Genomic DNA, 15,922 nt, shown 5'->3' on the forward strand with positions numbered 1-15,922 from the left:
GAAGAATTCATGGGTCTGGGAGTGAATTATAAAGATTCAATCAGATATAATCTACTCTGGCCATCTGTAGTTTGCCTTGTATTTATACCTTGCTGTAATTTTATTTATAGTAGGAAACTGGAAGTCTGGAAATGCTGGGCCCCATTACCCCTGCCAATCATTAAACTACTACACTACTTCATCATCAATTAAGAAGCACTGGTACAATATTATCTGCCAATCAGGGGAAGGTCCCATCAGCTAAAACAGTATAGAAGGCATTTATAAGTATTTATATTTATCCATTTGTATCTCCTCTCTCTAGATGATAGGTTATGGAAGCCTACAATATGTAAATTTTGTTGATTCATGCAGCAAAGAAGAAATTAAAAGATCAGCAGAGCAATTGATGTCTCTCCTCATGTGAATTATGTCTTAAAAGAAAAACAAAGAAAAATGGTGTCTTTATTATTTAGAAAAACCCTATTTTACTTATTTTATAAAAATCTTATGAAGACATATTTCTCTTTCGAACAATTTCCATGGCTTTGTCCTGGGGAAAACCGATTTATGTCTGCATAGATTCAATGATATGAAAAGTGCAACAGATGACAAGTTGAAATGTTGTAGATTCAATTATTGGCTCATTCCCCTGAGTGCTGGGCTGCAAACTTGATTGTGGGTGGTGCATTTGTTATTCAGAGAGGCATTATCATAAACATTTACATCATGCAGGGAGCTGCAGAATAATCATCTGTCTGGTGTGTTACCTGATTACCTTGGTAGTATGGAGCACCTGGAATACCTGAATCTTGGAAACAATAGGTTCAGTGGATCTATACCTAAAACTTGGGGTCAATTGTTCAGCCTAAAACATTTGTAAGCCTGCTATTTTCTTCATGAGCTTTTTGATGCTTTATCTCCTAAGAGCTACAGTTAATATCAAGTTCATGGAAACTGTACCTTCTAAGTGCATTTTCTCTTGATGCAAGTCAACTTATAAACTTAACCATGGTTTGCAAAATTTTGTTTTGTTTGATCTTTGAGTCAGAATAATAAGTGAGAACAAGTTAAGTGGATCTATTCCAGATTCGATTGCAAATATTACGCGGTTAAAAGAACTGTGAGGAATCCCTATGCACCTTCTAGTATTGTTTTAGTTTATATTCCTTCTTATTTATTGCCCCTCTTCTAGTCTGTGCTATACATAATAATTATCTTTTATTGTTGTCACAGAGATCTTTCATCCAATGATCTTAGTGGACAAATTCCATCGAGACTGTTTTCAGTTCCAATATTCAAGTAAATCAACCACTTAATTCTTCTTTCATTTCATTTTGTTATACCTATCATAGTCTTGCTTGTCCAATTATGATTTTTCTGCTAAGCATACATGTTTGTACTACAAGGGTTACAAAGTTATAATTTATCTGTCTGAGACTTTCTTTAATTTTTTTGTTTTATGGAACCATAATCTCTCAAGGCTTTTTCGTTCTGTAAATTTGTCTTTACTTCCTTTCTTTATTTTTCTAAGCATGTTGTGTCCTGGTAGGCAATAAAATACTACAATTTAATATATTTTTCTCCTCATAAATTGGCAATTTTTATGGTGATTGTTGAGAAATAGGTGTCCGATCTATATTACTCTATGGGATTATTGTAGGCTGAGATGTATAACAGACATGGTAATATATGAATTTCTCTGTGTTGAGAGCTGGCCATATATCCAAGGATGTTTTGTTTTTCTATTTAATTAATCTAGCAAGGGGAGTTTCTAATTAAAATCAGGGTTGTAATTTTAAGTCTCTCATATATAAATACCAATCAAATGGGTGTATAATCAGATTAAAATAACACCCCCATACACAACTCTATCCTCTTATTTTTTTTTCTCATACTCTTGTTTTCTTTTCATTTCACTCTTTTTGGCATTTTTCTTTTGATCATCAAACTCATAATCACTGTAGAGACTGATTCATGTCTCTTATTATCTTCTTTCCTTTTTTGGCCCTTGGGACCACTTTTTTATGTTGTAACATATGTAACTATTTCTTTGTTTTATTCTTTCTTGTAAGAGAAGGGCACAACTGTCCTTTCCATAACCTTGTACACTTTCATATATAAGATAATCCTTTCTAGGTGTGTGACTCAAGAGAACACACACCCTTTCATTTCCTAGTTCTTCTTCTTTGATTTGAACTGAATTGACATGGTATCAGATTAAGTTTTTTTTTTTTTTTTTTCCAACCTGTTCTTGATTGAAATCTGTTTTGGTCTGTGAGATCGACCCATCTACTTCAACTTTGGATCTCTTAGGTTGCTGTACTGATCAGCACAACTTTGTTGTTCTTTCTCTGGAAGATTGCCATCAGCAATAGGGTTTCCTCTCTATCTCTCAATCAGCTACTTCTAACACTGTGAAATTTAAGATCTGAAGTCGCCTAGGTCAGATTTATATAGATCTATAATTTAGTTCTAGTTCAGATTACATTTGAAGGGTGTTCTGCCCTTCTTGTTTGACAGTCCAGGAAACTTACCTCTTTTGAACTGTTATCAGTTCGAAAATTTTGGGTGGCTGTTTTTTATTGGGTTTTGCTTCCTCCTTGTGATGTGTGATTGGACACACATATCCCATCAAGTTTTTATTTCTTTTGGACCTTCGGCTACTCTACTTTCTTAAGTTTTTGTTTATTCATTGCTGAAATGGCCATGGAGAAAAGGGATATTCTACCACTAAAGCTCAATGGGACAAACTATGCCTTCTGGAAATTCCATTTCCAGTTCTATGTTGAGGGAAATGGCCTATGGGGATTCGTTGATGATTCCACAAAACAACCGATGAATCTGATTCCAAGGGGCTGAAACAATGGAAGATCGACAATGCCAATGTAGTGTCTTGGCTTCTTGGCTTTGTTGAAACTGAGATTGCTATTCCAATGAGAAGTTATCGGACTGTTACTGAGATGTTCAACTACGTTGGAAAGGTATACCAACAGTCCAACATCTCTTGTCAATATTAGATTGAGACAGATTTTTTCTTATAGTCAGGGTGAGAAGAAAATACAAGAGTACTATGCTGGGTTTGTGAATTTGTGGATAGAATATGAATTAGTTCACATGGGTGAAACCACTTCTGCTTGCTGCATAAAAAATCTGAAGGAACATTTTGATAGGAGGAAGATTATGCATTTTCTAATGCATCAGGGACCTGAATAGGAGACTGTAAGGTCCAACATTCTCAGTAGGGGCACTCCTCCCACACTTGACATAGTTTTGGGGGAACTTCTTATGGAAGAAACTAGACTCATTACTCAATTGACCTTGAGGTCAAAATTTGATTCTAGAAATAACCTTTCTAATAAACAAATCTAAGCCCAAGAAGGACTTGTCCCGAGTATAGTGTTATGAATGCAAGGAATATGAACATGTTATCCCACACTGTCGGAAGAAAAAAATTTTGTACCTATTGCAAGCAACATGGGTATATTATTCCTGAGTGTCCTACCTGACTAGCAAAGGGAAATGGTTCAAGTTCTAAGAAGAGTAACATAAGGCTTTCCAGACGACAAATGAAGGTGAAAATATAGGGAGTACAACTTCAGTAGGAATGGAGGAAAATTTTGGAGCTCTTATAGAAGAAAGAATGTGGCAACTAGTATCCTCAGCTATTTCCTATGCATTTTTAGCCATCGGTCTTTCTGGTGAGTCATCCTATTATTGTTCCTCTCCTAGTCACTTATGGATCATTGATTCTGGGGCCTCTAACCATATGACAGGGGCACACATTGGTCAGTCCTTTTCCCATGATGGTTGTTTGATACAGGACCAACGCATTGGGACAGTGAAAGGGAAGGGGCATAGACTGGGTCAGCTATTTGCCTTGGAAATTGAAAAGACACCGGGGCCTTCCTCTACATCCTGTTTGCTTACTACTACCCTAGTTTTGAAGTTATTTGTAGCAATAATGTATGGCACTTGTGGCATAGGCGACTTGGTCACCCCTATGCAAATAAACTTGAGTCTTTATTTCGTGATGGATTTTTGTCTTTTAAAATTACTTCTTTTAATAATGTTGATAAGCCTTGCATTTCTTGTTGCTTGAGTAAGATCCATGTTTTCACCTTTTCCTTCTGTTGTTGAACATGCTTCTGTTCCTTTTAAACTTGTACATAGTGATGTTCGGTCGTCTCTAGTTGTTTCCAGGTTGGGATATAAATATTTTGTCACATTTATCGATAATTGTACTCGCTTTACTTGGATATATTTTTTGAGGAACAAATCTGAAGTTTTTTCTTCCTTCAGATCATTCTTAGCAAAGATAAAAAAACCAATTTGATGCGAACATTGGGGTTCTCCATTCAGACTCGGGGGGTGAATACCTTGATGAAGACTTTCAAAACTTTTTGAGAGACAATGGAATTCAATCCTAGAGATCTTGTCCTAGCACTCCACAACAAAATGGAGTGGCAAAGTGCAAGGAAAAAAATATCTTGAGCATAGTTTGTACCCTTCTTCATGATTCCCATGCTCCTATTTCATTTTGGGTGGAGGTGGCTAACACTGTTATGTACCTTATTATCATTCTTCCTTCATCTATCTTGCATAATACCTCTCCTTTTCGAAGCTCGTTTCATCATTCACCTGATTTTTCTGTTCTTCATGTCTTTGGTTGTGTGTGTTTTGTTCACCTTCTACCACATGAGCGCACAAAGCTTGCTTCCCACTCAGCAATGTGTGCTTTTGTGGGGTATAGCCCTGATCATAAGGGTTTCCTTTGCTATGATCCTATGTCTTGTCGAGTTCACGTGTTCCACAATGTCAACTTTCTTGAGAACATTTCCTTTTTTACCCACATTGTTAAGTTGCTTGCTACTTCCATTTGATGCTGTATTCTTTTGACTCTGCAGGTTCTTTTGATTCACCTCCTACTCCAGAACTGCTCCATGTCTATTCTAGGAAGAGGCTAGCTGCTCCGACTCCTATCGCTCTGCCCCCTTCATCACTAGCCATGAGTTCTTCTTCTTCTCTTGATCTTGCAAGTACACCTGCACCTATCCATGATCCTCAACCATCCTCTAATCCCCCTTTACATTGTTCATCTCGAGTTTCTCGCCCTCTTGACCGCTATGGTTTTCCTTCAAACCATAGCTCCTTCTCTGCTATTTTGTCTATCATAGATATTCCCACATCACACTGGAAGGCTATGGAAGTCCTGCATTGGAAAGAAGCCATGAATATTGAGCTCCAAGCTCTTATTGATAATGATACTTGGGACATGGTTCCTATCCCTTCAAATGCCTCTCTAATTGGAAGCAAGTGGGTATATTCGATGAAACTTAGTTCTGATGGGAGCCTTGATAGATACAAGGCATATTTGGTGGCACAAGGGTATAAATAGGAGTATGGGATAGATTATGATGAGACATCTGCCCCTATAGCTAAGATGATCATTGTTCGTCTGTTGATGGCTATATTTGCAATTAAACACTGGGAGATTCATCAGATGGATGTCAAAAATGTTTTCTTACACGGGGACCTCGAGGAAACTATTTATGTGAAGCCTCCACTGGGATACTATGATGGTTCTCCCTTGGTGTGTCGACTTAAAAAGTCCTTATATGGTCTTAAACAAGACCCTAGGGCTTGGTTTGAGAAATTTCGTTCAGTGGTCACAGATGTAGGATTCACCCGAAGTGTTGGAAGGGTTAGGATCCATCATATGGATGGCCGAACCATGCTAAATGGTTGGGCGAAATTTCAAAAATGTCCTAATCCTTCTAGGAATCAAATTCCCTATGTTTTGAAAAACTGTATTTTTCAGGATTGGTCTTGCACTGAACCGGACCAGATTTTAAATCAAACATAGAGGGAGATGTGTACTTGATACGGATACCTCAAACACAGATCCCAAGGTGGAAGTTCATGCCTAAATAGTCCTAAAACTAGCCTCCACTGAAGATGGTGTAGTGTATAGGTGAAGTTGATTTAGCAACACAGTTTTCAGTAAAACTGCAACCCATCTGCTTGGATTGAATTGGGGAAGGTGAGCTTGAAATTCCTCTGAATTTTTCTTGAAAAAAATCAAAAGAAAAGTGATCTCTATCAGTCCTTGATAGCTGATGTCGAACTGAGAAAAATTTGGGAGACAAAAAGGTGTAGAGAGAACCAGAAACTACAAAAATATGAAGTTGTCTTGGACTAGTCCGCCCCCTTCTCTTTTATAATCTCTTATGGAGCTATCTCCTAATCTAATTAGGAGATAATCCAAATTTAAATTAGATATGGACTCTAATTAGAGATATACCTTATCTTCTTATAAGATTAGGTGCTCTATACACAGATCCAAACCATGATTTCCCCATAGCAAGTTTTCATGTGCCAACTTAATAAATCCTATTAATTATGGGCCTTAGGCCCATCAGCTATAAGGCTCACGATTCCAAAGTGTTGCTTGGCCCACTTAGACCTAATTTGTATGGCATGGGACCCCACAATGACCTTACATAAGTCCACATGGATTCAGCCTAGCCTCTATGAAAAGGCTTGGCCAAATTCCCTACTAAACGCAGTGAACCCCTAAGCACATCAATATGGGATCAATATGGGCCCAACATTTACACTTAAATGATCATTGAATTCATCCATCCTATGAAGACCCAAGGATAATGGACTTAAGTAAGATAAATCCCACAAGGTAATCAGCCCTTAATGGTCTCTTACACTTATCCTCTCGGCCTATAATGATCAAACACTGCCCGACAAAGAAGGACCTTTCCCCTGGTTGCAAGGTGTAGTGTCACACTCTCTACTCAGATGGATCCCAGGAATTAAAACCTTTTGCAATCATTTTTCATAAAACATTAATATATATCATATAAATATATTTTGTATAACCAAATCTCAAACATAGTTGAAATACACTGCTGGCAGTTTAGGTTTCCATCAGAGAGAGTGTAAGCCCTATCATTCACTTTGACCAAAAAATGGGCCGATCCTATCACTATGATCACCCATTCAAGTGAATTCCCAGACTACCCTAACATACCTAGGTTTTGACCCTTGATGGTTTCATTGATTGACATATCAAAAACAACCCAATCCAACACCTAGTGAAGTACCATAACCAAGTCTAGGGGTTGTGTAACTTTCCAATTTTTCCCATCAATCTCCAAGGTCCAAGGCATAATTGGAAAATGGTCCGGGTTCAGTGTTTCATCCAAACACACACTATATGTGCTTCGGGTCTAAACCTAGCAATTGAGACAAGCTGTCCCAACTTTTTTGGCAACACATCAGTTTCAGCCTTGGTAGGATAAACTCCCTAAGTCTATCCAACAACTGAGAACATTCTAAACTAACATGTATCTCATAAATGTCCAGTTTAAGAGGTAAATACATAGAAACATACCAATATTAACATGAAGCAATGATGTACTTTTATTCATTTATAATAAATGTATTTGTACATCAATCTGATTGGAGCTAAGGGCATACATTGTCTAGCACAGAGCTCTTCAGATTATTCATTGTTCATAACGAGACGTCCTCAACGAATTACATTATTACTTCTGTATGTGGATGACATTCTTATTACTGGTGATGACAATCAGAGTATTTCTTCTTTGAAACAACTTCTCAATCAGTCTTTCAAGATGAAGGACCTTGGTCATCTCACTTATTTCTTGGGGCTAGAAGTTACTCACTCTTCCCGTGGGTATTTTGTTAATCAACACAAGTATGCGATGGATCTTGTGAAATCTACAAACCTGAGTGATGACAAATAGGTTGACACACCTCTTGATCTACCTCTCCATGAGACATCCAGATATCTCTTATGTTGTCTAAGTAGTCAGTCGGTTTGTCTCTTCTCCTCGACAACCGTACATGACTGCAGTCCATCATATTATCAGATACATTCGTGGAACACTTTCACATGGCATTTTCTTTCCTGCATCTCCTTTGCTTAGCTTATCCGCTTATGCAGATGCTGATTGGGCAGGCAAGGCTCAAAGTATCGTCGATATGATATGAGTTTCGGCTGTATTGTATCGGCACTTAGAAACGGCCAAAACTCTATTTTTTTTAGTTTTTTTTTCAAATTTTGGTATTTTGGGAAGCTTTTAGCATGCTTTTTATTATTAAAAAAAATTGGGGGTCCGAGGCGTGATACTAGACGCTCCATTACTGGTTGGTGTGTTTTTCTTGGTGACTCTCTCATATCCTAGAAGTGTAAAAAGCAACCGACTGTTTCCAAGTCCTCTACAGAGGCTGAGTATAGAGCTTTGTCATTCGTCTGTAGTGAGATTATATGGCTAAGAGTCCTCCTTGATGACCTTGGCATCCCCTTATCATCTCCAATTAATGTGAGTGCTATCAAGATTTAATCCAACCCGTTCTTCCATGAGCGAACCAAACATATAGAGGTTGACTGCCACTTCATTAGAGATCAGTTTTCTGTTGGACATATATCTCTGCCGCACTTGTCTTCTGCCCTACAACTTACTGACTTATTCACAAAGGCTGACCTATGCTCGCCACCAGTTTCTAGTTGACAAACTGATGCTCGTACCTTGGCATCAGTTTGAGGGGGGGTGTAGAGACTGATTTATGTCTCTTACATCTTCTTTCCTTTTTTGGCCCTTGGGACCACTCTTTTATGTTGTAACTTATGTACACTATTTTTTTGTTTTATTCTTTCTTGTAAGAGAATGGCACAACTGTCCTTTCCATAACCTTGTACACTTTCATATATAAGATAATCCTTTCTGGGCGTGTGACTCAAGAGAACACACCCTTTCATTTCCTAGTTCTTCTTCTCTGATTTGAACTGAGTTGACAGCCTCTGCTATTTTCTCTTGTTGTAAAAAAGAAGTAATAGGACATAAATCCCTATCTCATAGTTTTCCTCCAAATCTCTTTCTCGTCTTTTTCTTCTCATTAACCTTTCTCACCTTAATACTGCTTTAATTTAGTCATACTGATTATTCAACTGATATAGCTCAAACTTTAACTGTAAGAACAAACTTGAATACAAAGTAAAAACCAAAATGGTACTAGGGAGGAACCCCAAAAGGAACAAAAAGAAAGATTATAAATTGTTGGTGAGAGAAAAAGAAAGCTCAATAAGTGAGCAATTCGTGGCCTTGGACTCTGCCTGAATCCTAACACTTGGGGCATGGATCTCAGGTTGGGAAGTGATTCTGTTGCAGTGAGGGTTGTGCCCATCAACCTGCATTGGTTTACTTCAAATATTGGGCTCTTGTGAGGTTATAAGGTTGATTATCAATGGATTAGCTGATGCAACACGACGAGAAGCCCAAGCATGAAACCTTAGAAATGTTAGGTAATCCTTTTCTTAAGAAAGATCTAGAAGATTCAGGTGGGGAATAAAACGAGCTTTTGTTTCATTTGTTATATGTAATTTATCTTAAGAGAAAGATATAATTCAAGAGAATAATAGATCTTACAGTTAAAATTGAAGTAATTGTCCAGAAAAGAGAAATAGGAGAACAGAGTGCACTTCAATATACTAGAAAGTGTCATAACTTGCTAAATCCATGCAGATGGAATCTCACTGTTAAATAGATTCTTATGTATAAATCTTTTCCTTAACTGTCTAAAAATAAAGATATTCTTGTGCATGTCTATGCCACAATCAAAGTTTTACCGAAATGTCTAATTTGCTTCAAATTAGAGACATAGTGGGTAAACATGTGATAGGGGTATTTATCTAGAATATTATTTTATAATTCAATGGCTCTTTACTGGCAAGGTTAGTCCATCAGTTTTACAGGAACTCATCTTGAATGTGGCTCTAGCTTATCACGCCCTTGCTTTTCAGGTTCAAGCTTATCTAATCGAGGTCTAATTTTTCTCATCCCTGTACATCTCAATTTCTTCCAACCCCTTTTTATGTTAAAAAGTTACCTACATTCTTGATACTTTGACAGATTCAGACAGAAAGCCTAGCCTTGGAGTTCTGGTCAGTGCTGCAGGTTGTGGTGCCTTTCTTCTTCTATCCATTGGGGCAGTATTTGTGTATCGATACCGTCAAGTTCATGGAATTAAAAATGATCTCTTTGTTGATGTTTCTGGTAATTTTCATTTTCTGATCTTTCTGCTTTTTTTTGTGTTTTAAGAATCTGAAATTTTCAATGACATCATGACATTAATCCTATTACTTTCATGCTGCATCCTAGGTATAAGAATCCATACCAAAAAATTCATTGACATTGATTCTTGCCATGTTGATTCTATGTTGGAATAAAAAATAACTAAAGCATAAGGAAGAATTGATTTTTCATCTCTCTATGGGGTTAAGAAAGATTTGAGTATGCATTGATTCTTCAACTGGTGATATCTATCCTTTGATCTTTGCGAGCTTCATATGCTCTAGAAGAATAGAGCTTCATTTGCAACCATCATATCACATGGAAAAACTTAGACATGTTCTAGTTATCAGGATATATTGTAGCCTTAGCAATCCTCAGGTCCATCATACATAGAAATTGACTAGCTGTCAACTTTGGTCCTTATGTAACATTGTAACTTGTAAGCCAAACAGCTGATCTGTTTTCTTTCTAAAATCATCTCTAATGGAGATCCCATAGTGCTAACTCATGAGCAACACCTCTATAAAAGTCTGGGAAAATATACTCTCATCCACTCCTTTTTTCTTTTTCCTAATTTTGAGTGTTTTTTTTTTAGAGTTCAGCTTACCTGTTTCATGGTTAAATCAAGGTCATAATTAACAATTGTTGTCATACTTGGACCTTCTACAAGGTCACTTTGTTTCATATTTAACTTCATCTTGTTTCATGCATCTGTTGTTCACGAATGATTTCTGAAATCTGGAATGACAAACAGGGTTATTCATTTTTTAATAGCATATCCTGGGACTACTCTTTGTGAGCTAAAACTCTTAACATTTATGTCACTCTAGGTGAAGATGAGTGCAAGATTTTCTTTGGACAATTGAGAAGATTTTCATGGCGTGAGCTTCAACTTGCAACTGACAATTTCAATGAAAGTAATGTCATTGGACAAGGGGGCTTTGGAAAAGTTTACAGAGGGGTTCTCTCTGACAATTCAAAGATTGCTGTGAAGCGTCTAACTGATTATCATAATCCTGGTGGAGAGGCTGCATTCCAGAGGGAAGTAGAACTGATAAGTGTCGCAGTTCACCGAAATCTTCTTCACTTGATCGGGTTTTGTACAACCTCATCAGAGAGAATTCTTGTTTATCCATTCATGCAAAATCTCAGTGTTGCATATCGTTTACGAGGTATTTCTTTATAATTTCACTTCTGTGCTATCTGTTTTACAATATTATGTATTCACAAACTGGGTTAGCTTTCCATCTTAATCTGTCAACATAAAATTGTATATTTTTATCTCTATTCTTTATATTTTATACTCAAGGATTAAAATTTTGGTGTTAGATTATGTTTTAGTCCATGAAGTATAAGGAACATAAGATTATGTTTTAGTCCCTTCAAACTGATATTTATATTAGGGCAACATTAAAAAATAAGATTACAACTTTACCCCTCATTAGTAACAGATGGAATAACTTGAAATAAGGAAGTCCAGGCCTATTAACACTTAATAACAGAAGTATAGCCAAACAAGAAATAGTAAGTCATAACATAAATGGGCCGAGACCCACACTGTTAGGTCCCACAACACTTTTATATCACTGTAGAAAGCCCAAAGTTTCTGTAAGTCACTCTTCTGGTGATCCCAAAGTATTGCCCAGAAGCAATTCTAGAGATACATGTATGGTAGGGGATCTAGAGTTAGTTTCTAAATTATTATCTGATACAAAATGAAACACGCCATCTATGTTATGTGTGATGTGCCCAATGAAAGAAACATATTTTCGATTGGGGAATCACCGAAATAAACTTCCTCTTGAATGGCTTATGATTCAATCCATATCTCCAACAACTTGTTTAAGATTGTGATGTCTATGTGTTTGTTATCTATAAAGAAAATATTTTCATTTCTTTTATCTTTGCAACAGATTTAAAACCTGGGGAGAAGGGCCTGGACTGGTCAACAAGAAAATGTGTGGCTTTTGGTGCAGCTCATGGCTTGGAGTATCTGCATGAGCACTGCAATCCTAAGATTATACACCGTGATGTGAAAGCTGCTAATATCCTTCTAAATGACGAGTTTGAAGCAGTTATTTGTGATTTTGGACTAGCTAGACTGGTTGACACAAAATTGACTCATGTTACAACCCAGGTGCGTGGGACTATGGGCCACATTGCACCAGAATATCTTTCCACAGGAAGATCATCAGAAAAAACAGACGTGTTTGGCTATGGTATTACACTTCTTGAACTTGTGACTGGCCAACGTGCAGTAGATTTTTCACGGCTTGAAGAGGAAGAAGATGTTTTTCTGCTTGATCATGTAAGAGTATTAGTTTTCTTCTTTCCAGTTGCATGAAATATATCACTTTTAATCTAAAAATTCCAGTTTTCCTGATGAAAAAGTTGTTAACTCCTTTTCTGACTTGAATCCCTTTCTGAATGGTTCAATGGATCTCCTTATACATGCTTTGTGACATGAAATACTGTAGCCTTTTTATTCTTCTTCCCTTCCTTTTCCTGTTCTTTCTTTTGCCTTTTTCCTTTCTTTATGTTCTATGTGCATATGTGCTGGTTTTGGATCCTGGGCATGATTTCATTCAGTTTTCACATGATAGATGTAAGTCATCTCATTATCATGGTTGTATGCTTTACTTGCAGTAGACAGTACAAATTAATTATTGAAAAAAATGTATGTAATTTAGCTCCAAAAGAAAAGTACCACTTCTATTCCCACAAGTACATTTCCATTATCATTTTCTTTCTTTCTAATATCCTAGTTGCATGGATGTTTATAATTGAATATAGTGTGATGGCTCATAATAATACATTGTGGACCTATACTTATCAAAAACAATAAAAATAAAAATAAAACATTGTGGACCTATGGAGGTGTAGTAGAGTGATACTAGAAGGAGATTCCATGCATGAACAATATTAATCTCATTCTATCAAAATGGAGTTGGTAATAACTACAGTATGAATTTGTTGTATAACTTGGTATTTGACTATGTTTGGTTAAAAGGTTTAAAATTGCAAGAATTTAAGTAATTATCATCCAGTTGTATGTCCAATATGATATTTCCCATATTGTAATACTTTCATTCACCTCTGCATCTTACTTTTATTCAAAGACTTGTATCTGGCATCATAAAACCTGGAATACATTAGTGAATTACAAAAGAGTTGAATTAACTCTCTTGTAAAGTGTCTTGTGGCTTCCAATTGATGGCACTAATTTACTTACTGAAATAACAATTCATTTGGGTTGGGGGGGGGGGAGGGTAAGGATGATGGACTAGCCCTGATGTGATAATATTGGAGCGGTTGTTGTTGCTTAATAAATTTTCTGATCAGTTAATATCCCAAAAGATTCAGAGGAAAAAACAAAAAGAACACTTCAAGAGATAAAAAAAAGGGACAATATGTCAAAGTGTGCTATTGCACCTATAAAACTAAAAAGAAAGGAATCTTATTTTTTATAACTCAGTGTTCAGATCCATGTGGTTTACCTTCTTTATATTTTTTGAGTTTTGAACACTCTAAATATGTGCAGGTACTTTAGGTTTCTCTGAACTTCTCTATACATTTACAAAACTTGGAAATAATTTCATAAGTTGATATCACATGGCTAAGTGTTGATTTAACTTTTCTTACAATAGGAAATAGTGATTACCAACAAAAATAAATGAAAATCCAATCTATGCATCAATTTGTGCATAAACCTGTAAACAAAATTGAGTAGGAGGGCATAAATATCTTAACTCATTTCATCTTGTGAATATGGTTTCCTTGAAACATGTTCCTAACTACCCAAAAATGGGTTGTGCATTGCCATCTTTCTACCTAACTATCAGACAATTGTGGATTTCTTAAACATACATTAAACAGATCTTAGTGAGGAATAAGAAAAAAGTCAAAATATGCTATTAACAAATGATAGTAAAATGAGTACTGTCCTATTTATCAAATGCAGGCTAATTCAAGGATGGATCTTGTTGATTGATTCCAGAAGAGCAATTCTTGAACCTCCCAGTACTGAACCTCTGCAGGTTAGGTGTCCATATAAGCCAGTTGAGGTTTAGAAGCAATCCTTAACCAAAGCATCTTCCTGCCTGAGACAAGATTGACTGAGAGGTCAAACATTGTACCAGGTGTCCTTCCAAAATAGAACCCCATCTCTTTTGTTGGGCTTGAATTTGATAGATTTAGAGAAATCTTCATTGAATTTTCATGACCCCCTTCCAGTTGTTAAGAGCCTTAAGCATGTTGGGGGTGGTTGTGAATGCCTGTCCAGATCAGTTCCACCATAGTTAGCTCTAATCAGCTTCCTCCATAGCATTTCTTTTTCAAGGCTGTATATCCACAGCCACTTTCCCAACAAGTCTTTGTGCATGATCTTTAGGGGGCGAATACCAATACTACGTGAAGTTTCTTTGCATTATTTGTACCATCCTCCATAAATTTGCTCAATTTTTCCAATTGATTGATAATAGAGATTGAGGCAGTGAACAGATAAAAGTAATAAATTGGTAAGTTTGATAGAGCACTTTGTATGAGTGTTAGCTTCTCACCTTTGGATAGATATCCTCTCTTTGAGTTTGTCCATTTGTGGTTAACCCATGAGAAGTGTAAAACTTTATCTTGTACACCGCTCCCCCACCCCCCCTAAGAATGAATTTAGGGAGAGAGAGAGGTTTACTTACTGTTGCAAATCATACTCTCATTTTAATCGCAATTTCTTGTTGATTGCAAATGTAAATGTAATTGCTTCCCATTCATCCTTAAATCTCAATGGTACATAACCTTATTACTACAACTAAGCTGCTAAAAATGCGTAAGGTTAGGTCTGCATCCAGTTCACCCATCCCAAGACCCCATATTGCTGGGAGCAATATTGCATAATGGCCTTTTTTATCACAAATAAAATGCTGCTGAATGGAATGAAAATAATATCCAAAGAAAGTGATGTTGCAGACTGTCTTTGCAATTGCTTTCTTATATATTTCTGACAATTGTTTGTGTTCATGCAACAGATCAAAAAGTTGCTGAGGGAGAAAAGGCTCCATGACATTGTGGATAGCCATTTAAAAGTTTATGATCCCAAAGAAGTTGAAATCATTGTCCAGGTTGCATTATTGTGTACTCAAAGCTCTCCAGAGGATCGCCCAAAGATGGCAGAAGTGGTAAGGATGCTGCAAGGAGTGGGGCTGGCTGAGAGGTGGGCAGAGTGGGAGAAGCTTGAGGTAATTCGTAATCAAGAGTTCTCAGTTATGTCCTGCCACCTTTCCTGGGCTGAGGATTCAACACATGACCAAGAGGCTATACAATTGTCTGAAGCACGATAATAAAAGCTTCATTAAATGTAAACCTTGACATTAGAAAAAGAACATTCACATACTATTTTTATTTGGACTTGGGAAATTATACATGTTCCATTATGTAAAGAAAAAGTAGGAAAAAAACACTAGGATAAAATACAATAGTAGTATGTCATGTACTTCCTGTTCAGTCACATACATACAGCTTGATACCTATTTCTCTCCAACATGGGTTCACTAGAGACATGAATTCTCCTGTTATAGTGGTTATAGTACTCCTGATCCTGATGTTCATTTGAATTCAGAATTTGGAAGGTAGAACCATGCAGGAAATTGTTTTCATTGTGATATATATTGTGTATTCCTTGCACAGGTACATCCATGCAGAAAATGTGCCATTGACTGCTTTGGGTCAGGTTTCATGACGTCCATTTCTCCATGCAAAACCAATTGATTATTCTATTTTTAGCTATTTCTAAAGCATGAACTACAGTAGAACTGCAATCTATCAAAAAAAAAAAAATC

General features: G+C 36.7%; 1 protein-coding gene across 4 annotated transcripts in view; it reads left to right on the forward strand.

The window, feature by feature from the left end:
- LOC104608488 (Leucine-rich repeat protein kinase family protein) overlaps nucleotides 1–15,718 on the forward strand; it is a 33,483-nt gene extending 17,765 nt beyond the window's left edge. For all 4 annotated transcript variants that reach the window (XM_010274501.3, XM_088888341.1, XM_010274500.3 and 1 more), the window contains 8 exons: nucleotides 715–858; nucleotides 1,031–1,102; nucleotides 1,216–1,281; nucleotides 9,765–9,841; nucleotides 9,930–10,073; nucleotides 10,922–11,263; nucleotides 12,005–12,399; nucleotides 15,113–15,718. In XM_010274501.3, coding sequence (XP_010272803.1) covers nucleotides 715–858; nucleotides 1,031–1,102; nucleotides 1,216–1,281; nucleotides 9,765–9,841; nucleotides 9,930–10,073; nucleotides 10,922–11,263; nucleotides 12,005–12,399; nucleotides 15,113–15,424 — 1,552 coding nt within the window. In that variant the 3' untranslated portion in view covers nucleotides 15,425–15,718. The remainder of the gene's footprint in view (nucleotides 1–714; nucleotides 859–1,030; nucleotides 1,103–1,215; nucleotides 1,282–9,764; nucleotides 9,842–9,929; nucleotides 10,074–10,921; nucleotides 11,264–12,004; nucleotides 12,400–15,112) is intronic.
- Nucleotides 15,719–15,922: the final 204 nt, after the last annotated feature.

This window comes from Nelumbo nucifera, chromosome 5 (assembly GCF_055504915.1).
Source record: "Nelumbo nucifera cultivar China Antique chromosome 5, China Antique-T2T, whole genome shotgun sequence".
Lineage (NCBI taxonomy): Eukaryota > Viridiplantae > Streptophyta > Magnoliopsida > Proteales > Nelumbonaceae > Nelumbo > Nelumbo nucifera.